The 23791-nt window shown below is 36.7% G+C and overlaps 1 protein-coding gene across 3 annotated transcripts in view; it reads right to left on the bottom strand.

Annotated features, from left to right (window-relative positions):
* Positions 1-23791, bottom strand: part of LOC149070715 (tectonin beta-propeller repeat-containing protein 1-like) — a 40322-nt gene continuing 16531 nt past the window's right edge. The window contains exons 10-22 of one of the 3 annotated variants that reach the window (XM_089248403.1): positions 23563-23684; positions 22289-22426; positions 22029-22175; positions 19902-20074; positions 19598-19728; positions 17071-17270; positions 14905-15041; positions 14122-14290; positions 13777-13912; positions 11534-11736; positions 9232-9351; positions 6801-6856; positions 1-4993 (exon numbers count right to left, since the gene is read on the bottom strand). In XM_089248403.1, the coding sequence (XP_089104529.1) occupies positions 6803-6856; positions 9232-9351; positions 11534-11736; positions 13777-13912; positions 14122-14290; positions 14905-15041; positions 17071-17270; positions 19598-19728; positions 19902-20074; positions 22029-22175; positions 22289-22426; positions 23563-23684 (1730 nt within the window). In that variant the 3' untranslated portion in view covers positions 1-4993; positions 6801-6802. Of the gene's footprint in view, positions 6857-9231; positions 9352-11533; positions 11737-13776; positions 13913-14121; positions 14291-14904; positions 15042-17070; positions 17271-19597; positions 19729-19901; positions 20075-22028; positions 22176-22288; positions 22427-23562; positions 23685-23791 lie in introns of all 3 variants that reach the window. The other 2 variants (XM_089248402.1, XM_089248404.1) reach the window with 2 other exon arrangements.

Here is a 23791-nt window from a genome sequence, read left to right as displayed (position 1 = left end):
TTTTAAAAATTTATCAGAGTCACAAACATGAAAACGAAATCACATAGATTTTCTTAAGTATTACTGTGGCTGTGACGATGGCAATAAATCGCTGATTGCATGAAATTAAAATACATATTAAATAAAGTAAAGCTCATATGTATCAAGTGGGCGTAAAATAACATGAAAACAGTCTTCTAACGATAAATATAAATTTGGTATATGTTCACAGTTGTGTATATATGTGATTTTGGTTTGTGAAGGGAGGAAAAAAAATTACTGGCAAAACAGCCACCAACAAAGCAAATCTTAGCGCTGTGTGTACTGAATAAAATGCGGTCCCACAATCTATTTCTTATGATACTGTTAGGCATTCTAATATGCTGCAGAACAGATGATTTGATAGCATTCTCCAAGATGATGCACTTTACAACCAGGGCTGTCTCAACAGTAGGGCTTAGGGCTGGTCCTGCCCAGCTGGAAGTATTACCACTAATGAACACATAGGTTATCGTAAATCATAGCGCTAGATCTGCTTATCATGGATGCCCCAACCCCAAAGAAACGGACACCCTCCTGGGTGAAGCACTTTTGAAGACGTTATTTATTTATTTATTATCATCCTTGCATTCCAGAGCTTCGGTGTGGCACTGGAACCCTATGCTAAAAAGTATGATTTGGGAAGAAGCCTGCATAACAAAACAGATCAGCTCCCACATGTATGACAGCTCCATATTGAGAAGTGGGTAATTTGATGAACCATGCGTGCAACAAGATATATCAGAAATCAAGCAAATGGCTTCGCAGCCACCAAGACACTAACATCCCTACCTAAGATGCAAGAGTCTGAGTACGACAACCAAGCACAAGGTATCATCCAAATGCCAGGCTCTATCACTGCAGAAACAGGTAGTATGCCTATCATCACAGACAATTTGAGTTAATGGATCTTACACGATCACAAGATCAGGTCCCCTGGTAGAGCTTCCAACCTGGCTGACTTAACTCACAAATTATCAGCAAACCTATTGCTCCCCCCCCCCCACTAAAGGGAGGAAGATGTTATTGTATAATTTATTACTATTATCATAATGAGTCATGGAATGGCAACTGGAGCATTCGAATGTCAGCTCTGTTGTTATTGCCCGCGTGTTAATATGGCAATACAATAAATGACGGTTTTCCAGGTACAGTGTAAGAATGATTTAATTTGGCCTCAGAGTCTGCATGTACTTACATCACAATTTTTTCTTTTCTTGCATGAAAAACGGCACTGTCTATGTCTTGTCAGTTATGTCGTGGTGAGGAATGAATTGGCTGTAAATCGTATTCGCGCCAAGACAGCAACCCTGGAAGATTTCTTTTTGCCTCCATTTCTCCCCACCTTCTTTTATTCATACCGAGCACAACTCCAGTCTATTTCCATGGCCAATTTACGGCTGGTTAAATTGCGCCAGAAGTGTGAGTATGTGTGCCGAACAACCTGAGTGTGTATATAGTGTTGCGTGTGTGAATTTTTAGTGGTGCCATCTATATTACAAATTCTGAGTGAAGTGGGATGTTTGAATATTTGTAGCATTTGTAATGGGGAGATCAGCTCACATTCGTGCCTCGAAGTTCAGAAAACCAACTTCAGCCAACCACCACTGTAGCAGCAGTGGGGTTTGAAATCACGATGTGTGTCCGTCACTGTGACCACTTTTCTCTCTTTCTTTGCATGACATCATCATCTTCCATCTTTCCATGGACAGACAAAATTTATTATGCAGCAATGGACCATGCCAGAATTTCTCTAGTTGGCGACTTGAGGCAATTTCCTCCCCCCCCCCCTCAGAAATCTAATCTGAATGTTTTAAATGTGCACATGGCATTGAAGTTTGATGCATTACTAGGTTCAGGGCTCTGAACACCTGAATGTAATTTCACGCCCACTAGGTATTCCTGTCACTGAATAAAATACTAGTCAGAACAATCATTGTAAAATCCAGGTTGCATTTAAAACAGTAAAAGAGACACAAATCAACAAGATTCGGACATGTCTGTCGCCAACAGGAACGAAAGTACATTAAAATCAAATCAAGTAAAAATAATAAAAAAAACAGAACAGGAAACGATAAATTTGTGGAATGCATTGAATTTCACTGCACACACATCAATGTAAATCGCTAAGAAAAGTTTCCAGAACATGATAAGCATCTCAACAATTACGGGGTGTGTGTTGTTTTTTTCCCCTCCATTTTGGAGTAGTACTATCTATTGATTTCCTCACCTTTCATCACCACTGCAGGCGACTCGGACTTCGCCACTAACGATGAATAAAAGGGTTGAGCATACAAAAATACAAACGAGGACATTAAAAAAAAATGCATCCTCAAGACACACAAATGCATTGTATACTGCTTGCTGGTTATTCACGGAGAAGTGAACAAACATTATATGAATATTAATACAGGTGTGTATATTTGTATTTAGGCGATACGGTGCAAACACATGCATGAATGCTCGGTATACAGGGTGAGCTGCAAATAATCTGCAGATTGAAAATGGCTGATAAACATAAGCCAAAAGAGAACACAAAACACCATAGCAACCCTGTCCTATCTATAAGCTGTTTTTCGAGTTATGGCGGATAATGGATTATGAAAGAAAAATGCATCAAGTCTGAAAAAACACAAATTTGTAAAGTTTTTAAAAGACCTACAAGCAAAATAAGATGATATTTGGATAGAGCAGGAAAAATCCTATAAAATTTCACGATTTCCATCAGAATAACTGGATACAATGGTGAGCTACAAGCACTGAAAGATTAAGAAAATGCAAAATCGAATGTTGCCATTACAGTTGATTTTGGCGACAATTCGATTTTGCACTTTGCCAATCTCTCAGTGTTGTAGTTCATCATTGAATGCATACATCCTGATGGAGGTGGTGTCAACTTGTAAGATTTTTTCTGCAAAATCAAATTGTTGTCAATTCCAAATTTTCATCAAATATCTACTTTGAGAATGCCGATTTCAGTGATGTAAACAAAAGGTTAAATTTCTCCAGAACCAGAACACTGATGTGGTTTATTGTAGGCTATTTTGAAAGCTGGTGCAATGGACAAGTTTTTTGGTAAATTTGCTCGATTATAGCTGGAAGTGTGCCTGCGGAATTGATGATTAAAAATTTGGCAGAAATTAGATTTTGAACTTCGCAAATCTTTCAGCACTTGCAGCTCACCATCAAATACAGATTTTCAATGAAATTGATGTCACCTTATATAGTGTTTTTTCTGTTCTTTCCAAATATGTGCTTGGCTTGCATGTAGGTCTTTTTCAAAAACTTGACAATTCTGCCTTTTACTTACACGTTTTCTGTTCATTTTCCATCATGACTCGAAAATGGTTTAGAGATAGAAAAGGGGTGTCATCATGGGCCCAGGCCAAGTAGTTTTTCTGAGGCCCTACCTATTAAATTCTAGAAAATTTTTACCAGATCTAATTTTTGTGAGGCCCTTTTTCTCGAGACCCCTGGGCTGTGCCCGAATGGACCTGTACATTAAGACAGCACTGGGCTGCTATGGTGTTTTGTGTTCTACTTAGGCTCATCTACCACCCGTTTTTATTTCGCAGATTATTTGCAGTTCACCCTGTACTTACATACTTGGAGAGTTAGGAAATGGCCAATTCGTGCAACCCATGGATTTTTGATTGGTACAAATGGGGGGATACAGTAAAAATCCTCAACTTTTACAAGACAGATACATACAAGGTGTGAATTATTATGAAATATTGCGCAAGCTGCATGTTATGGATTATTTTTATCCCTAGTTTTTTGGAGAACAGTACCAGGTGTGCAGTAACTATATAGTAACCACAGATTGACTTACAGCACATCCAACATGCCATGTACTTCTTCCTAATTCTGTGTATAAATCGATGATTTTCATAATTTCTGCCATAGTATATTAATTGCTTAAATCCCAAAGAATTTAGGTGCACACACGCACATTTGGACAGGATTGCAAATTCAAATCGGTGGATACAATACTGGGTGATTTTATTAAACTGACACCTACTCAGACTAGTGTAGTGCTCATTCTGGTGGACGTATTTCATTGTAACTTTGTATATACGTGCCCCCCCCCCCCTCTCAACAGCCTCAAAGGTGGAGTCGGCTGATCTAATATACAGGGTATTTCAAAAAGAATCATTCGATTTTAAAAAATCATAACTATTCAGTTTTTAATCCGTTTTGATCACATAATGCATAGGTAGAAAGAGAGAAATTTCGAGTTTCATGCAGTTGCTGACAGGTAGCGCTCTTCCTTTGGCTGCCACTTCAGTGTCTGTCAAGATGGTGACTGCACAACAGAAATCGTTTTGTGTTCTAAATAGGATTCAAGGAGTGTGAGTCCATAACAACTGTTCATTGTGATTTTCGTCAAAAATACCCTGGTGTTGAACTTCCTACCGCTCAGAGCATTAAGCGATAGTATAAATAATTCCAAGACACAGGTTGTCTGTGCAAAGGGAAATCCCAGCATGTCTAACGAAAATGTGGAGGCATCCGTCAGAGTTCTGCACATAGTTCACAGAAATCCTCTCGCAGTGGATGCTGTATCGATATATGTCATGTATCCCAAAGTGGACATATTGAGCACCTTTAATTTGGTTTGTAAATAAAACTTTATGATTAGCTATGTTATATAAAATTAATCTTGAGTATCTATGCTCAATATTTTTCATAATATACACATTTCAAATCAGGTGATTCTTTTTGAAACACCCTGTAGAATCCCTCCATAGCCAGAAGTCACAGGGATTCGAGTCCGGAGAATGAGGAGGCAAGTATTCAGAAAAATTCTTGAAATTACTCGAGCATCTCCAAAGTGGGCACGAAACAGTTCCTTCACTAGTCAGTCGATATAGGGGTGTTGCACGTTCTTGCATGAAGAGAGTAGTCTCTGAATATTCCTTAAGGCAGGAATGATTTGGTGCTGCAGAAATTCTCAATAACAGGCCCAGCAAAACTAAGTTGAAAGGTAAAAAAAAAAGCTTTGTTGAAAAAAAACGTGTTTTTCAAAAAGGCAAAAATAAGCCCAGCATGGGCACAGTTTTTTTTGCTCAAGCTCCCTCTAAACAGATGCCTGTGACGGAACATCTTTAAGGGCCTGGAGGAGAACACTACTCAAGAATTACATTTGAATATGTGAATATGCACATTGAACAAATGCTGCTATCAAATGAAGTTTTGTTTAAAATTTGCTCCACATTCTTCCATCACCAATTTTTCAACTGGTTGTCAAAATCTTAACTATTTTTTTAAATTGCAATTTTCTTTTCCCCCATGGTCTGATAACGTATATACCAAGTTTCAACAAAATGGTCCATCAGAATGGATGCTGCAGTATAGTGTCAGTTTAATTATAGCCACCCTGTACTTACCAATCTGTATGTAGAAAGTTCATGTGAGCATCCAATTAACAACCATTCATTAGATGAACCAATAGAGTGATAGGTACTTTGGTATAGATTCTTCTAGACTATTGAGCCATGGTCCAATCGAGGACGTAACTGTGCATTTCGTTACAGGCATTTATGCAGCAGACATCGTCATTGGATATCACACACCTGAATAAGAATATTTCATTTTGATCGGAATGCTTGAAGTTTTTTGCTTCGAGGCAGCGCAAAAGTTTCACTATGGACACTGGCTCTTTTAAACGTACCGTATATATTGAACGCACTTGAACTATGAGGCAATAAAAGTCCACAAGCATTCAATTAGTTCTAACAAAGGGTTGAGATCTTTCTGTTACTGCTGCTTGCTGAAGATGTTCACCGCAGCTGCATTCAACAAACTGTCTGGTTCCGTTTTCAATTTTTAGAATATTAATCTAAAAGCCCATGAGAATCGTCAAGTTGTGTGTAATATGTTTGATCCTATCCAAATTTGTACAGGAGCTGTCGCTGTTCAATTAAAAGAGATGAGCTGCCTATCACCAGAAAGGGTAACATTACCCTCAAAGAACTTGTAAAAAGTCTTCAGTAATGTTAATAGTAGTTCTCCAAGAAGAAAGACTAGTAAAATTTTGATTTGAATAAATGGGGATAAGGATTCCAGTCTGCTGTGGAAAATTTGAAATTGTGTGTTTCCTGCTCATCAAGCCACTGCAGTTCAATGCAATTCACTTTTCACGAAAAAAACACTGCATAATGCTTGCTTTTATAGATATTTTCACTATATAATCACAGAGTTCACCCCGAAAAATTTAGTAACAATTGAAAACTAAAAAATTTCAGAATTAACGACAAAAATTGTCGTTCTAAATACGATTATAACTGTTGATTGGAATCATCAGAGGGAAAAAAATGCAGAATTATACATAAATGAATTCACAAACATGAAGAGGCCGTTACAATGTTGCACACATAGTAGATAAACACTACTGAATATTTCAAGCGAGATGCGAAACGAACCTCAAAAGTGAGGTCCACGTTGATTGAAACACATTTTGTTTTTTTCCCAAGAAACAACACCGTTGTGAGTATCGATGTAATTCGAGAAATGATGACATTGGCACTTTCTTTACTTCCTCGAAATTATGCATATGAAAGCATGCACAAGCAAATAATGAGTGACAGCTAACTTGAATGAGAAAATTACTTGTTGATTTGCATAAGTGAAACTTCCGAAACAAAAGGTGTTTCTCCTCTCGACCATGTATCTTATACATGTAATCATGTTTCAAAAATTTTTGAAATTTCATCGAATAATTGTTTTGTATTCAGGAAGAAAAACTAATGTTCATGATTAACAAAAATTAAGGAACCTACTATCAACTCGAGGCTTCTAATCTACATCCTCTGATACAGATGTGGTTCCAGTTCCCCTAAAAAATGATAAAGTGTTTTGAATTTTTTTTAAACAATGATGTAGACAATAACATACAGTGAGTGCACTGCAAAAGTTTAGACCAGTGGTTCTCAAAGTGCCAGCCACCATCTATTGTCAGAAGCACTGTGATTAGCTGTCTTTATTGTTGTATGCTTATTTAATATCATGAGGCAGTTCCTTGTTAGACTGTTCTCGGGAGCCGTGGAAGACAATAGTTTGAAAAACACTGGTTTAGACACTAATGAAATTTTAAAAAATCAGACATTGAATGATAAGAATTATCAAATACAGTAGAACCTTGTTCAAAGTCTTCATTCTAACAGACTAATAGGGGCTGAAAGTTGTCCGCTATAATTAAAGTCTGATTTATAACAAATATTTCTTATAGGGGTGTGATGCGCCAGGGTGTATATCTATGAAAGTGCAGCAGTTAGCTGTAAAAAAGTGTTTATTATATATCAAATAAAAAACAGCCTTCAACATAGGTTGAATTAAAAAAGACGTGCACGTTCACACTATATTAATCTTAATTTTTCTGGCTGGCGAGCTCTATGAGTCATACAGCGCATCCATGTTATGCAAAACAATGATCGCTGTTTAATCAGTTGCTTGGAAATGCAATGTATTAAAGGAATTAATACTTGAAACGAGTTTTAAATCTGTCTCGGATTAAAATTTCAAAATTTTTATAATTCTTTTAGCTGTCCGTTATAAACAAAGTAGTCTGTTATAGTGGGATTCATTATAGAGAAATCCTACTGAACATAATTTTTTGTACATTTGAATATGAAAATTTTTTGAATTATGTAAATTCACCACAGATGTCATCACTGCTGCTCAGTATTGATAGTATCAGTTATTTAAAATACCACGAGCTCAGGGCTCAGTTCTGAAGAAGTAAGCAGAAATGGAAGTATGTCTTACTTGTTAAAGTAGTCTATCCAAAGGCAGTGGTGTTATTTGCAGGAGGGGCTTAGCAAGCTACAGCCTGTGGTGGCAAAATTTTGAGAAATAAGTCTCCAAGAAAATTAGTAAGATGGAAGGGCAATAAAATTGGTATAGTGCCCCCCCCCCCTTAACCATGAATCCACCTTTGCCCAGAGAAAGAAAGACTAGGCCACTGAGTGACCTATAGGGTTTGCAAGTATAGGAGGGAACAAAACAGTGTGCAAGTATGTGAATAACCAAAAGAGTAACCTAGAGAGTGAGATACAAGGCCAGAGCAATCAAAAGAGTGACCACAAGTGTTTGCAAGCAAGAGGGTGAACAGAAGAATGTGCAAGCATGTGAAAGACCAAAATAGTGTACAATCACGTGAATGATCTAAAGAGTGTGCAAACATGTGAATGTCCTCGAGAGTGTGCAAGCATATAAGCACATGAATGACCAAAAAAGATGCCTAGAGAGCGAGGAACTAGGTTAGTGAGCAAACAAAAGAGTATCCAATAGCATGTGCAAGCATATGTGTAACCAAAAGAATGATCCAGAGTTTGTGCAAGCATTTGAATAAATAAAAGAGTGACTTAGAAAGCGTGGAACTAGGTCAGCGAGCAACAAATAAAAGTGAACTAGAGCATGTGTAAGCATGTGATTGTTGAATGATCAAAAGTGGTGACCTAGGGCATGCGGAAGTATGTGAGCGACCAAAACTGAAACCTACGAAGTAAACATGGGAACTGACCAAAAAGAGTACACACACGTGACTGACCAAAATAATGACTTGGAGACACAGACATATTCACAGGGGTGGATGGGGGGGGGGGTAAAGACTTGGAGACACCCATGGATTGGATTTGGACCCACCATGGTGGATTTTCAATGTCAATGGGTGAATCAAACCCACTGACATATACAAGAAGCACATGCAATAGCATTTCAAAATATTCTGAAAAAAAAACCCAGCTTTGAAGCTTGAGTACAAAGACTACGGTGGGCTCGCAAGTATGGACCAAATGGTATTCGGTCATTTTCAGCAATGAGAAGCCATGGAACCTAGATGTTATGTACTATCTGCACGATTTCCATAAGCAACCACCACAGACTGATTTTAGCCACACATGAGGTGATGGTTCACTGCTATTTTGGATTGTATTCCGCTATTATGGGTGGGCTGGTATTAATAGGGTTTCTCAGAAATTTTGGAATGACCCAATACATGAATGAGAGTTATGGTCAATTCTCAAGATTTTGAACAAGGAAAGTACTAACAAAGTATAATTTAGAAAAGCAACTTGTAGGAATGTTTTATAAAAAATGTAAAATTTGACAGCACGTATTAGGAATCACCTTTTTATACAAGAAACACTTCTAACTTCCTGTTTCAATGTTTATTTAGACGATAAAGAGAGAAATTCAACATCAAAAACTCACCCCTATCCCTTGTTTCCATTCTGTTCCATAAATATTATCTTCACTCATACCAACACGCTGACAGACCACTCCAGACAAGGTTCCTGCTGGTGTTTTGAATGATTCCATCACAGCCCATATCTACACGTAAAAAAAAATCATGATCACAAAGCAGTAAAGAATAATGAACAGTAGTTTATTGATATGTAACAAGTAAGATGACCAAGAGAGGAGGCAAGAGACATTTTTGTTAAGCAATTTCTGATGAAGAGGCAGTGGCGAATTTAATATGCCACAATTTTTTTGCTAAAACAAGCATACACTGTTGCTGATTCGAGAAGTATATGTTATAAGTGAGGTGTCTTGAAATAGCTCAAGTAGCAATAGTATATATGAATAAAATTCATTATTGAGAGATTGCCATGGAAAAAATAAGCTCATGCGGCACGTAATTGAAATGTAATATTACATGAATATAGTTTTTGATTGATATCAAATTTTTTTTTAAACTTATTAGAAAACATAATATACAAAAACATGCATATTTTTGGAAATTTTAATGATTTTTTAAGTTTATGGAGCTAATGGATTCATTTGAAAAGACAGTCTTGTATACAACTTACTCAGAAGAGAAAAAAAAACAGCTGATGTTCACAAATTTTACATGTCACCAGTCAGTACTTTTTAATTGACATTGATGACTTAGAAACTGGCGTTTCTTTATCACTGACATTTACAAGGTGATCAAAAAGTAGCAAAAAGTAAAAATTCATCAATTCGAAAAGCATAGGCGATGCTGGTTCCACAGAAAGACATTAATTTTACAGAAGACACATTTCAATAACAAAAATTTTCATTGTCAGAATAGTTAAATTTTTTGTCAACAGGTGAGACTAAAGCTATATAAATGTTTTTATCACCATCTGTTAGTAACAAATGTAACTATTTTGGCATATATAACATCATGTCATTGAAGAAATTCACGTCTTTTTATGAAAAAACAGTAAAGTGAATAAGCCAAAATTCTGGGATTACAAAATATATTATACTTTTGGGGTACGTTATAGTTGTACTCGATTGTATATGTTACAGTAAATGTGATAAATGCAGTTATTATAACGCATGATAACCTGCTATTGTTTACAATCGCCAAGCATTTTGGTAAGTTGGATAAATTTCCCAAATTTATCACTTTTACCAGCGATACTTCATAGCACCCAAGCATTGTTGGTAAATTTGACAAATTTTCCTAAATTAATCACTTTTATTGGTGATTATGTATTTAACAGCCAAGAGTTGCATCATTGGGCATGATAAATCATATTATATGATATACTATGCATGATAATTCATCCATGTGTATTATATCATTATATCGGGTATGATCGTAAAATTTGTTATCGTTATATCAGAGTCTGATTATATTAATCAACACATATACTAGACTCATTTGAATTTTTTTCATACTTATCAAATTCAGCAACCATACTAAGGTTTTATGCATAATTTCGGGTAAAAGTGATAATGTGTTTTCAGTATTTATCAAATTTACTGATGAGACTTGAGTACTATACATAATCTCCGGTAAAAGTAATAATTTTTTAGTATTTATCAAATTTACCAACGATGCTTGGATGTTATGCATATTTTTTGCTGAAAAAGGTAAATTTACTAAAGGTAAACTTACCAAGACTATCGGTAAGTATGCATAACAACCTTATTATCTTATTTCCTGTAACTGATTTATCTCATTTTCTGTAACATATATACATAATGAAAAACTGCCTACTTTCTGAAGCAGTTTTAAGGTACCAGTAAATCTGGTAGAAGTAGACTTGTTTATTTTGAGTTCAGTAACCAATGGCTTTAACCTATTTTTGGTCTTGCGTTGAAAACCTTGACTAAAAGCATTATCAACCTTTGATATGGTGTGGGCAACAAGTCACTAAGATGTTATCAAATATCTCAGCAGGTCATGTAGTGAAGACCTCTCACCTACTATATCAAAGGTTTGCACAGTCTTGTAGTTATTATAATGGCAGAAGCCTGAACTAGAGGGGAGGCAACTGCACCTGGACAGCAAATTTTATGGACATCAAAAGCCACGGTTGTAAAATTTGATAATTTTACAGTAAAAGAGGCATCAAAATCATGACTGTCCCTCCTTCCCCTCCATGTCAAAAATCATAGTTACCTCCCTGAATATTGGTTCTGAATGTCAAAGTAAGAGATGAGAGGGATGAATTCCACAGGAATCCGAAAAAATTATATAAACACTTTACGATGAGGCTTGAAAATACATGTTTAGATGAATTTTACTCACTTCATCATCAGGCCCGACTGAAACCTGTTTAACATTTTCAGAAATCAGTTTCCAGTGAGTACCTTCTTTAAATATTTCGACAATTTCTTGCCGTCCCCACAACTTGTTGTTTTCGTCCACAGCAAGTACTGCAAAATTGCCAGCAGATATCTGCCTGAGGTGATGATCGACCTGCGGTGGCTCAATGTGGCACCAGAAAAGACCTGCAGTCAATAAAAATCATCAGTATGCTGAAAGGAACTATGAAAATCTTGTTTCAATTGATGCATCTTCGATGCAAGTAATTGATAAGATTTCTGCAGCCGCTGTCAATCAGAAGAGGAAGGCTATAATTGGTAGGAAAAAGCGATGAAGCTCAATAGGATAAATATGGATCCCAGCTCTGAATTACATCATACCGCTCTCAGTTCTGAACATGGTTCATCAATAGAATCACCAATTGGATTGTTCAGAGCTTCTTGTCCAATCACATCCTTCCACATGTGATGTTGCTTCGCATGGAACATAATTAGTCATTCACTACAACTAAACGTAAAGCCAGGGATGACTTGGGCTGCAGTTATAGTGGAGCAAACAGGTAAGCGTTACGAGAATTGGGACCAGGAAGAAAAAAATGCATAGGGGGTGGAGGAAGAGACACCTTCGCATAGCAAAAGAGGACGAGGACAGAGAAATAGAGAAAATCGCCAAAGGGGTTCTGAAATGTAAGGGTGTGATGATGATGATGATCCCTCCGCAGAAGAGGGAAAGAAAAAGTGGGAAACAGACTAATCACAGCAGATAGCAAAAATCAGCAGATCGAGGTGGATTGTTCAAGTCGCGCACCTCATTGAGTGGCCTTTTCTTTCTCTCGCTGCTTGAGTGTGCGAGGTGGAGAACAAAACAATACAATTGATTTCATTGCTAGTCTCTATTATGCACTCCGTACCTCATGGTTGCCTCATTATGTGTTTGGTCTTAAGCAAGGATGCAAGAAGGGTGGTGCAAAGATCCCAGCCTAGATGCCCTGCTCCACGCTGTGGGGGTCATGTCCTTTCTCATATGGAAACCAATATTATTCCCAAGAGGTCAGTCCACTACTTCAAGGGAATATTGCAGGTGTTGAAAGGTCCCAACAAACAAAGAAAAAGTTGTTCTTTTTTTGTTCATCCAGCTAAATTGCTCCCCCCCCCCCCACCCATAATAATGATATCCCTCCTCTTCCCCAATTTACACATTGACAGACGTCTTTCTTGTTTTTGTTTACCCATCCCCCACCCCAGCAAAAAAAAAAAGCTTGGAGAAAGAAGAAAAAAATACTGAATGCTCCGGAAAAATAGTGTGATTCAGAAAAAAAACCAAAAAAAAATTTAGGACGTAAAAAATCTGTGATCTTCGCCCAAATCTTATGACTTTCCCGTGACCTTTTCTCATTCCGTGACTTTTCCGTGATGGTAGACACCATGTGTTCTTTCCCAACTTTCCCCCAATTTTTCAATTCTAATATCCCTGGGAGTATTGTACTAGGTGGAGTTGTTGGTCTCAGGAGAAACATGACAACAACTTTGTAATTGGGGTTTTGATGACAGAGTGCTTGCATAAAAATTAGTTTTTTGAAATTTTAACCCTTTAACTGCCACGGGTGTACATATATATGCCTTACAGAGTCTATGCATTAACTGCCACGGGTGTATTTATACATTTTTACAGCACATGAGCAAGAAAGGGTGGCACTGGGGACAGTGCCGTCTTAACACATGGGCCCCCCCCCCCGGGCGCCTCAAGGGAAGAAGGGCCTCACAAAAATGATATCCAGTTGAAATTTTCCGGGATACACCAGGTAGGGCCCCAAAAAAACCACTTGGCCCGGGAGCCCATGATACCCTTAAGACAGTTCTGACTGGGGAGCGGATTACGTAAGATTTTGTCGGCGGTTTAATAACTACACAACCCCTTGCAATATGAATGACGTATCTGAGTTCTACACATTATTTGAATAATTTTTCTAATCGGAAGTATGCCTCTAGGATCAACAGTTCCCCGGTAAAATGTGGCAAGGGAAATTAAGGAGAATCGCCCTACATACATGCACAATGTCAATTTATTTAATAAAGTGCAGGTGTGTGTGTGTGTGTGTTTGGAATACTCGAAAGCTTTTCTGTCAGTGAGTGAGAACACGATTGTGTATTTCTGGGAACTGTTATTTAGTTTCATCCATCATGCAAAATTTGCACTTTTTTTAAAGAAATGTTATCAAAACATACCATTCAATTCTAAGCTGCTTATTCCATGCCTCAGTTGTGCTGAGCCATCTTTCACTATGCCCCAAATAGCACCATTGACACCAACAGAGATTGAGCAAAAGGACTTTTCTGTGGGAACGTGTACCCAAGTCTCGCCCTTGAACCAAATGTATGAAAAATATTAGGCATTCAATATTTCATTATTTATACATCATTCTAGTAGAGCCTCTGGGCTGGATCGCCAGGTTGACTTTCATGTAAAGAAGATATTAAAGTAACTTCAGAATTTAGTTGTACGAATAAATGCATTATAATTGAAGAATGTTCACCCTTTTCAATTTTTAATCAAAATAAAGAAAATTTTACCTCCGGACATTCCTTGCACACTCCCACCCGTCGAAGAACATCTCCATTGGTAGCTACAGCCCACACAGATATGTATCCGCTTCTAGAGACATCTACTTGAAAAGACACGTCTAAGAGCTGAGTCGAACCAAGTTGCTTCCATGGACCACTAGTCAATAAACGGCACTTCCTAAAATGATATCAAAAGATATTGAAGAATGTTGCGACCTTACACACCAGGAAAAATAAATAGAAGGTGCCTTGCAGTTGATAAATTAAAACCAATTCAGTAACTGAAAGATACTGATTTGTCAATCAAGATGATACATAATTGCTAATCACTCTATAGTAGCATGAAATTCCGTTTAAAATCATCTGCAGCCATTTCCTAACTAACGAGCAGAACAGACAGAATGTCTAATGAGCAGAACTATTTTGAGCATTATCCATAATTCAAAATCAAGCTAGGCAATTTTCTGATTTGAGATCATAGATGAGGCGGGTTTGCTTTAAATTCGACCACCTCAAGAACAGCTCTGGATCATGCATGATAAAGTATGTTACGTCAGCTCCAAATGCTTATTCACATCAAAATTTTTAGCCATTTCGATAGCACACAGCCTGCTCTATTTTTCTTCAAACATATAGGTATGAAAGCGTAAGTAACAGATGTGTCTTGGTTGAAACATGGACAAAACTATAGTATTCTGACTTTGAGGAAATTTGCATTTTTAGCAAAAATTATTTAATACATTTTTTACAGCTAAATCAAGAAGAGAAAAAAAAATGCAATAAGTATAGTACCTGACCCATCTCCTTCTTCTCACATAGTCGATGAAGCTTTTATACGCATGGTATGAACGTGGAAAATCAGCAGCATATTGCCAGCCAGCATTATCAACACCACCAGGTGTTTTGTAATCAATACACCAGTCAGATATCTAAAATAAGATGATTTATAACTTTGAATTTTCTCAGACTTGTGTTAAGAATATGATTTATTTCTGAAGAAAGAAATTAGAATTTTTTTTTTTCCCTGAAAAATCATATCTCTGATTGTAACCGATTTGAGACACCTAACACTACTATAATTCATTGTCTATAACCAGAAAAAGGTTTTTGTTTTTTAAACTCTGCCGGCAATCAGAAGATGTAGCCAATACAAAATATTCCAAAACTCTGTGAAAACTTTCAGTCCAAAAATGTGTTTTAATTTTACTTATCATTTGTAAACCTCGCCCCACAAATGGCTTTGAATGAAAAACAGGTTTTCACCTGCCTACCCTAACCTCCGTGCAAAAGAAATGGTTTACACACCAAAAAATGGGGGCTATATATAGAATGCTTATTTTTATTTCTCTCTATGGGTATTTTATCTCTTACGAGAAGTACAATGGTGCTAAGCATAGGAAGTTCAGGCATTTTCCTTCATCATCGCATTCATGTGCAGTTCAAATATTAAATAATTAAATGATTTAATAGTGGTCTTAATAACAATGCTAATTTATAAAGAAATTTATATCATACCAATAATAAAATACCATAAAAAGGTCAATCTTAATCTAAAATCTGGCAACAAGCATTTTACTTTACTACCAGATAGTCTCCGCTCCCCATTCAATAAAAACATCAGAGCATTTCTGAAGGTTGGACATGCCTCGAGATCCAGCCATCATTTTATTTTTCTTTCGGATGAAGAAGAATCATACCATAATAACTGTCAATGGAGGGATGTAAATCAAATCTTATTCGTCAATAAAAAATGTAAGAATAGATGCTATGATATATTTTTTGCAATGCCGCCTTAACACATGCGTTTACTCGGGCATGGCCCGAGGGCCTCAGAAAAACAAGTAGTTGAATTTTTTGAAAATTTTCCAGGTAGGACCTCAGAAAAATCACTTGAACTGGGGGCCAATGATGATCTTAAAACGGCCTCGACTCTTTGTCTTGAGCGTCCATTGCGCACCCGTCTTGTCACCTCCCTACTTCAAGAGATTTCAATTGATATCCTCTTGGCACAGTCTTTGCGTTCCTGTTGGCAACGAATGTTGACTGTCAGCATATTGATGCTGTAATAACCTTGCCCAAGCATTGCTGACAGCTTTTCTGGGTAATAGTTAATGGTAATGAAGCACCCGAGTGACGAAGGTTGTCATCAGGTCCCAGGTTCAAATGGGGGGGGGGAATATAGATAACAAGATATTTTCCTAATGAATTTGAGGCGACCACAGATAGATGGCGCTTTTATTTCCAACCCAACTTGTTAATGACAGTAAATTGCAGCATAGCGATATGGCTGGAGTTGGTGAAGTAGTAGTTAATGGTAATGATCAGCAACGCACACTGCAATATTGTCTGCAAAATGATTCAAGCAATTTTAAATATGGTGGGAATTTTCAATTTTCAACCACTTTGTCAAGCTTTTCTTTTGTAACTTTTGGTTTTTGTATTTGTATTAGGTAATTATTGGTATAGACAATTATCTACATATCAGTAAAAATGTCTAGGACATAGATTTCTAATTGGTGTTCTGTGGAAGCCTGCGGTTTTGTGAGACCTTTCCTGAAGTTTCACATAATCAAAAACTGTTAAAAGTTTCATTGGGATGGCAGTAAAAAAACCTATGTTCGAAACAATGGGTTACATGTGGTAACCATCAAGAGTTAAGAGTGAACAAAATCATTGGAAACCCCCATTCTAGAGAACATGCTGAATTTGTTAGAAATTTCCAGCCTAATTCTCAGATTTTGCTACAGGTCACTATCTTACGGATAATTGGCAGAAACCACAGAAATGATAATGTTATGTCAAATTCGTAATCTCTCTAACAGGCAATGCATTCAGTGGGTGAGATATCATAAATTAGGGTATTGTTATTGGACGATTCATTCAAACCTAATATCACTGTGATCTTAAAATTTTTTTGGTGAATTAAATAAAAATTACATAAGAATAAACACTATTCACCCACTGCCAGTGACTGGAAGCCAAATACGTATTTTCTTTGGTACACTCGTAGCGACCTGTCTGGTCACTCCACATGTAACGGTCAGTAGGTAGACCCTTGGCACTGAAACCAGTGAGGAGATTCCACCTCTGATTCTCGTAGATGTAGAAACACCTGGTATCAGACATGGAATTGACGGATACATTTGAACCAGATATACCTGATTTAAGAAAATGAGAAATAGATGTATGCTTTCTGAAAACAAAGACATGAAATTTCAGCACACCAAAAGACCCAGACATAGTAAATGAGTTCTACAAAGATGAATCATTAGTGATTCATATATGAAGACAGTATTCAAAATGAGACAGGGATTCCAAAAAAAATATAACTACATACAGTCAAACCTCGTTAATGAGTCACTCTTGGGAGAGCAAAAATATGACTTAGTAAGCGGGGTGACTCGTTACACGGAGTAAGACATAGATGTACCAATTCCTGCCTGAGGACAATTGGGACTTCCAAAAAGTGACCCGGTAAGTGGAGTGACGTGTTAACCAGGTGACGCACTAACAAGGTTTGACTGCATATTTACAATGGATTCCATTCAAAAAGTCACTGCGTCAGACAGGGCCAAAACTAGGAGACAAAATTTAACATGGCAGCAGTTTTAGGTGGGAACAAAGAACACAGTTATAGAGTTATCAAATTTTTAAGTTGTGGGGGGCGGCAACAATCCCAGTTACAGCCCTGGTGTCAGACATAAGAGAGAGAGAGAGAATCCTTCATTTTCAAAATAAATTTTTTCTACATGGAAAAACTTCTTGTTCAAGAAGTTTTTCCACTTAACTCATTTGCATCAGCTTCGTATCAGGTATTCACTTCAAACTCTTCAGCAGTCAACCCACTTCTGACTGTATCGACAAAATCAGTTTTTACATAACAGTAAAATACTGACCTCAGTGGGATTTGCTGAAGAAAAGAGAAAAACCATAGTATGTGAACTTACTTAAATAACTTGAAGCCAATCAATGCAAAACCCTCAAAGCAGTTTTTCTTTACCTTGATAAACAATAATAGATTGTTCTTCAATGGTCACTTTGTACGATGTGTGTACCAATCACAGACTGTTTCATATTTGGTCCAAAACAACCATTGGTACAAGCAAATTATTCCACTTGAAAAATAGCAATCACTGCTTCATAGACTCTTCCATGTATGGTGATAAGAGGCCGTTCAGGTAATACATCAGCAGAGTTTTAATAATTTTTGACTACCATCCCTTGTTAGCAAAATATTTTCAGCTATGCTCCCCCCCACCACATAGTGGGACCCAAGGTGAATGCCAAGAGGGGGGGAGGTCATAAGGACTTGTATCTCCCCCCAAGACAATCAAAAACTTATTTTTGATTCAAAAAAGTTAAAATACCAAAAGAAAATACCTCTTTGTTGTTACAGTTAATTTATGTTAATTCCAATGCTATTTGAAAGCTAATAACTCCAAATTTCTCTAAGGAATTCATTATGCCCCCCCCCCAAGCCTTTTGTGCCCCCCTCTAAAAATTAAGAGATTGATGTCAAGACAGAGTCATCTTAAGGCAGGGGCCAGGCCCGTCATTTAAGGGGGGAGGCATTGCCAGCTTTTGAAAATACACTAAAAATGACATATATATATATATATATATATATATATACACATATATTGAGTACATGTGCTTTGACATACATTGAGTACATGTGCTTTGCCCCCCCCCCGGAAAAAGTTGAAACGACGGCCCTGGCATGGGCCCTAAAGGGGGGGGGGGAGACTCACAAAAATGAGATCTGGTTGAAATTTTCAAGAATTTGCCTGATAGGGACTCGGAGAAATCATTTGGTCAGGGAGGCATGATGCTCTTATAAATGACCCTGTATCAAAATGGTTGCTGAAAACAACCTTTTGAGTAATTTGGGGGAATTCCTTTCCATATAGCTATTGATGAAATTTGATGGAATCGTTGTAGATGTGTCTGGTCTTGACTATAGTGCAAGTTGGGGTCCACACCAAGCGTGATCAAGCTTTTCAGGGGAATAGTATAAATAAAAATACACAAATAAAAGATGCCATTAAGGATATTTCACATTTTCATAAAGGGTGGTTGATGATGTAAGCATCATTCAACCCCCCCCCCCACCAATGTCATCAAAAGTCAGAAAATCCAACACCCCCCCATCGATGTTGATGTAATACTTGAATAGCCCCTAACAGACAACAAAAATTTGCAAAATATTCCATTTGTGGATGCAACTCTGTTTATTATAAATGACATCTTAAATGGGACCCACATTCTTTGAACGATTTAAAGAGATCAAAGATTTTGCTGTTACACTATCTTTCCGTTTTGATGTTCAGTTCTTGATTCAGTTCTCAACGTTTGTTTTTACCTAATGTAGATCATTGATTGATTTGTAGATGTCATCATTCTGGATGTCAATGTAAATGGATAATATAACAAAAAGCAGGCATACTAATTAAATATTTCTATAAACTAAAGAGTGAAATGAAACCTTTATATGGTCCACCACCGTATCCACCAGTATAAACCCAGGCAGTACAATTGTAGCCTAAACCCCAGACAACACCAGATGAGTTGGTCTCAACGATTCGTAAATTTCCTCCGCCCAATACATACCAGAACCTATAAGTGAAAAACCACAAACAGAGACTTTGAAAATTCTACTAAGTAACATCAACAGGACAATGTAGTCATGAAATCAGATGTTTCGGCAGCTGTTTATTTTTTCTTTCAAGTGGAATGGAAAAAAAAAGAAGGTAATTATGCACTTTTGTAATTCACAAAGAAAAATTTACATCTTTTCAGGTGGTTCTAAGCTTTTATCTCTGCATTGCTTCTGGTGTGATGCACCATTGGACACGCTGTGGATATACACATCGCCGCTAGTTGTTGTTGACCAAAGAGAAATTTCAGTTGGCCTGAATGCTATTTTGTTCACATGGAGACAGGAATTATTCAACGTTCCCCACTAGAAAAAATGAAAGGTAGAATTAATAGAAAATTATGTGGATCAAAAACTGATAATTTACTTTCATTTACTGTAAAATATCCCTGAATTATTCCCCCCCCCCCCCATGAAATATTATTTCTTTCATGGTTAGAGAAATTATCATTCAATATATAGCGAATGCATCTGACGGCTATAAATTTCAGCACGAAAGAGAGGCGAAGCCACACGTATTGCTTCTTTCGAAAAAAAAAATTTAATGCTAATTATAGCAGCCATATGATCCCAGCACCAATTATCTTGATTTATGCGGTCTGGGTTATGAATAGGGTTTCCAGTTTGAGCTTGAAAGATTCTAGCCATTCAGATTCTGCTTGACGAGTTAACTCTTTTAGTCACTGAATTTATGAAATGGCTATGACACGACAGAATCAGTTTTTTACTCCGCATCACAATGTTTGGGGTTTTGAGGACACAACTTTGTATTTTCTGTTATTGATTAAATATTTTTTTACTCCAGAATAATGTCTAATGGTTGTGGTATTATGAAACTCAAGGAAAAGTTAAATTTGCAAGCATAGATTTTTCAAATGTTGCTGTTTTACCAGTAGTTGAAAGAGAAAGATTTGTGGCTTCTACAGTTAAATATCCCATAATGGTCACCTCCAAACAACAGTAACCTCTGAACAATGGCCACGTTTTCTTGGACCAGAACACATCCTATTGGAATAACATTGTGGTCAACCTCAGAATAAAGATTTCCTAATAACGGCCATGAAAATGAAACTTTTTGACATGAAAATAAAAGAAAAATTATGCATATCATAAGAAAAATAGCCCTCAAGATTTTTTCAAAAGAAGTTTTTCTTCTTTGAACCTTGCGAACATAAAAATAAGTATATGTTCGTTCCTTCATCTCTCTCTCTTTCTCAGTAGTTTTTAAAACCCTGGTCTGCGGACTCCACGGGTTTTTACAAGTAGTTGCTAATGAGTGCATTAGATGGGTTGTAGAAAAGAACAAAGCAAAAATAAGGATTGAAAAATGACGTGGCTATGTCATAGCCCAGGGAGTCCTTGGTTTCCATGCTGTTTGACCAAGGGTGCTTGGATAAACATCAATTGAAAACGCTACTACTACTAAACCACATACTCACCTCGTCCATATTCCTTTGTGTAATGTCTAACAAATTGGTACATGCTGGAATGTGTGTGCATGTGTAGTGAACCTAACATGAAGTTTGTTTCTGTGCAATGCTTGTTATGTGTAGTGCTGTCTCATCTGCCATCAATTTTTTTAATTACGAGTGAAGTGTAATGATTGAATAATAGTATCATTGTAGGCCTGTTGCTCTATGTGGCGAGACTATTTAAAGGAGAGATCAGGTCGCATTCGCATCTTCTCGAAGTTATAACCAATATAAAATACTGCACTAGAGAACAAAATGGAAAATATTGCCCCCTGGTGGGCAATGGAATTGCCCTGGGCTGGGGGCAATAAAAGCTGCAAGTATAACATAGGATCTTATGGGTTCACTTGAGTTGGGAGGGGGGGGCCAATGGAACAAAAAACTTGGGAAACTATGGTCTATTCTTATGCTTGTCTACATCTAGAGAATAAGTGAATGAAATGAATAAATTACATTTCTATAGCAATAATTAATATTTTATAGTTAAAAAAATATTTGATTAAAATTTGATTAATCCAGTGAATATTTTTGACTAACCAGTTAAAAATTTTAATCGATTCCCAGCCCTATTTCAAAGACTTCATTAAGAAACCTTTTTTTATAGGTCACCCCACAAGATCCAAACAGATAATTTTTTTTGTCCCGTCGGTATCTGCAAAAGAGGGTTTTACTATGTTCTAATTTAAAAAAATCCGTGTTTTTCCAAGCTAGAACTACCAAAATGAAACTAAACAATGTATTAACTAATATCATTACGAGATTGGCTGAAAAAAACAATAGATTCTTACCCAATCTTCCAAGTCTTTAACTGATACAAAAGAGAATTTATGAACTTTCCCTTTAAGTGCCCATTTCTCTGTGTATACCAAAAGCACAGATCTGCTTCTGTCAATGTGTCGAGCAACACAAGTTACCTCATTCAAGTTCAGAAACAGCTGAAATCCACAAAAGACTGATTGTTATCAGTACACAGTGAAAATTAGATGAACCAATATATTGAAATGTTTTGAGATAATCGCTCAAATAAAATACATTTTTCACCACTCACTTTATCACTTTTATGGTGGCAGGTTAAAAAGCCTCTCTCTCCTCCTTTCTCGATTCCCTGTTGCTCCAGTTCCAACAGGCACTTCACCCACTGACATTTTTTATACCATTCGCTGCTTCCTGTTTTTACCCAGGTGCTCTGAAAATTTGAAAATTCTTCAACTAAAAACATAATTAACTGGCACAATAAAAACTATACCTTGGACATTTGCCAAAATATTTTGACACTTGCAACACTGGGTGCAAACTTTTTTTAGCTCGTGAGCAAAGATTTATTTTTACAGGCTGTATAAGGACTAACTTATGTCTTTGAGCGGCAAATATAAACATATGTTTTAAAAAGTCTGTCCTTTTTTCAAGTTCAGACATTTTCTCAAATTTCTAGTAAAATACTGGGAGAATGATTCAGAAATTTTGGTTATATATATACCTTATATTGAACAGAAAACATGAAGCTACGCATATCGCATACAGTCATGAAAATTCAGGAAGATATGCACAATATTGTGAACTGCAATTTTGAAACTTGCTGAAAGTAACTGAATAATAAGGGATTTTCCACAAGTTGGTATACAATTCTTTGCATTTTGGTATTTTCCTATACTGACAATTCATTATTTGAAATAGTTCATTCGTCATTCAAGCCCTTTTGCTGGATTCATTCAGCACGGATAAGCTTTTCATAAAATTAGGTTATGGAGTTATTGTTTCCAATCAACAATGGTAATTTTTTTGTCGAACTCAGTTGCTAAAAAAAATAAAAATAACGAAAGTTAAATTCTGACATACGTTTTATTTTAGCATACAAACAAAGAAGTACACGCTTCTTATCAAAATTCTACCATAAAGCCTGGGCACATCTTTAGAACTGGCTCCACATTTCTTTTCACATTGCTCAGTAGACAGAATGGCAGTTCGAACCAGAAGTCACGATCGTAAAAACAGCATCCATAGTGTGCTGACATTACGCCAGAATTTTAAAATTATGTGTGTTTTTGGTCTTCAAAGATTTATTGTATTACAATTTGGTTGATAGAAGCAAAGTTTGACAGCTTATTGAATTTTCCCAAACTAAATTTGCTTGTACAAAAACCACAATTTTTTCTCAAAAAAAAATTAAACAAGAAATTTTAACATTAAATTCGATAGAAATTTCAAGGGGAGCTTGTAAAAGTTAGAATTACCCAAAATTCAAATTGACCAAGTTCGAATTAACCAAATTCCTGTGTATATGAAAAAAAAGAGCATCTAGGAAAAAAAGGAATATTTTGTTACTTTTTCAATCGCTCTGGGATATGAAGAGAACAATGATATTTCTCTACTTCCTCTAGCTTTGAATTTGCCTAGAAGATCACTGTACCATTTTTTACCGGGTCCTGTCAATCCTCTTGAGCGACCTGTAGGATACAAATACAAATCGATGAAGGATATCCACGTAAAAATAACAATAAAGATACCATCAAAACTAACAATGGATTGAAATTCAGATTTTTGGTATCATTAG

The sequence above is a fragment of the Pholcus phalangioides genome, unplaced genomic scaffold, assembly GCF_987345545.1.
Source record: "Pholcus phalangioides strain wild (caught in Gottingen) unplaced genomic scaffold, Ppha-v1.0 ptg000020l_1, whole genome shotgun sequence".
In the NCBI taxonomy this organism is placed as follows: domain Eukaryota; kingdom Metazoa; phylum Arthropoda; class Arachnida; order Araneae; family Pholcidae; genus Pholcus; species Pholcus phalangioides.
This window is presented reverse-complemented; position numbering and strand designations above follow the sequence as displayed.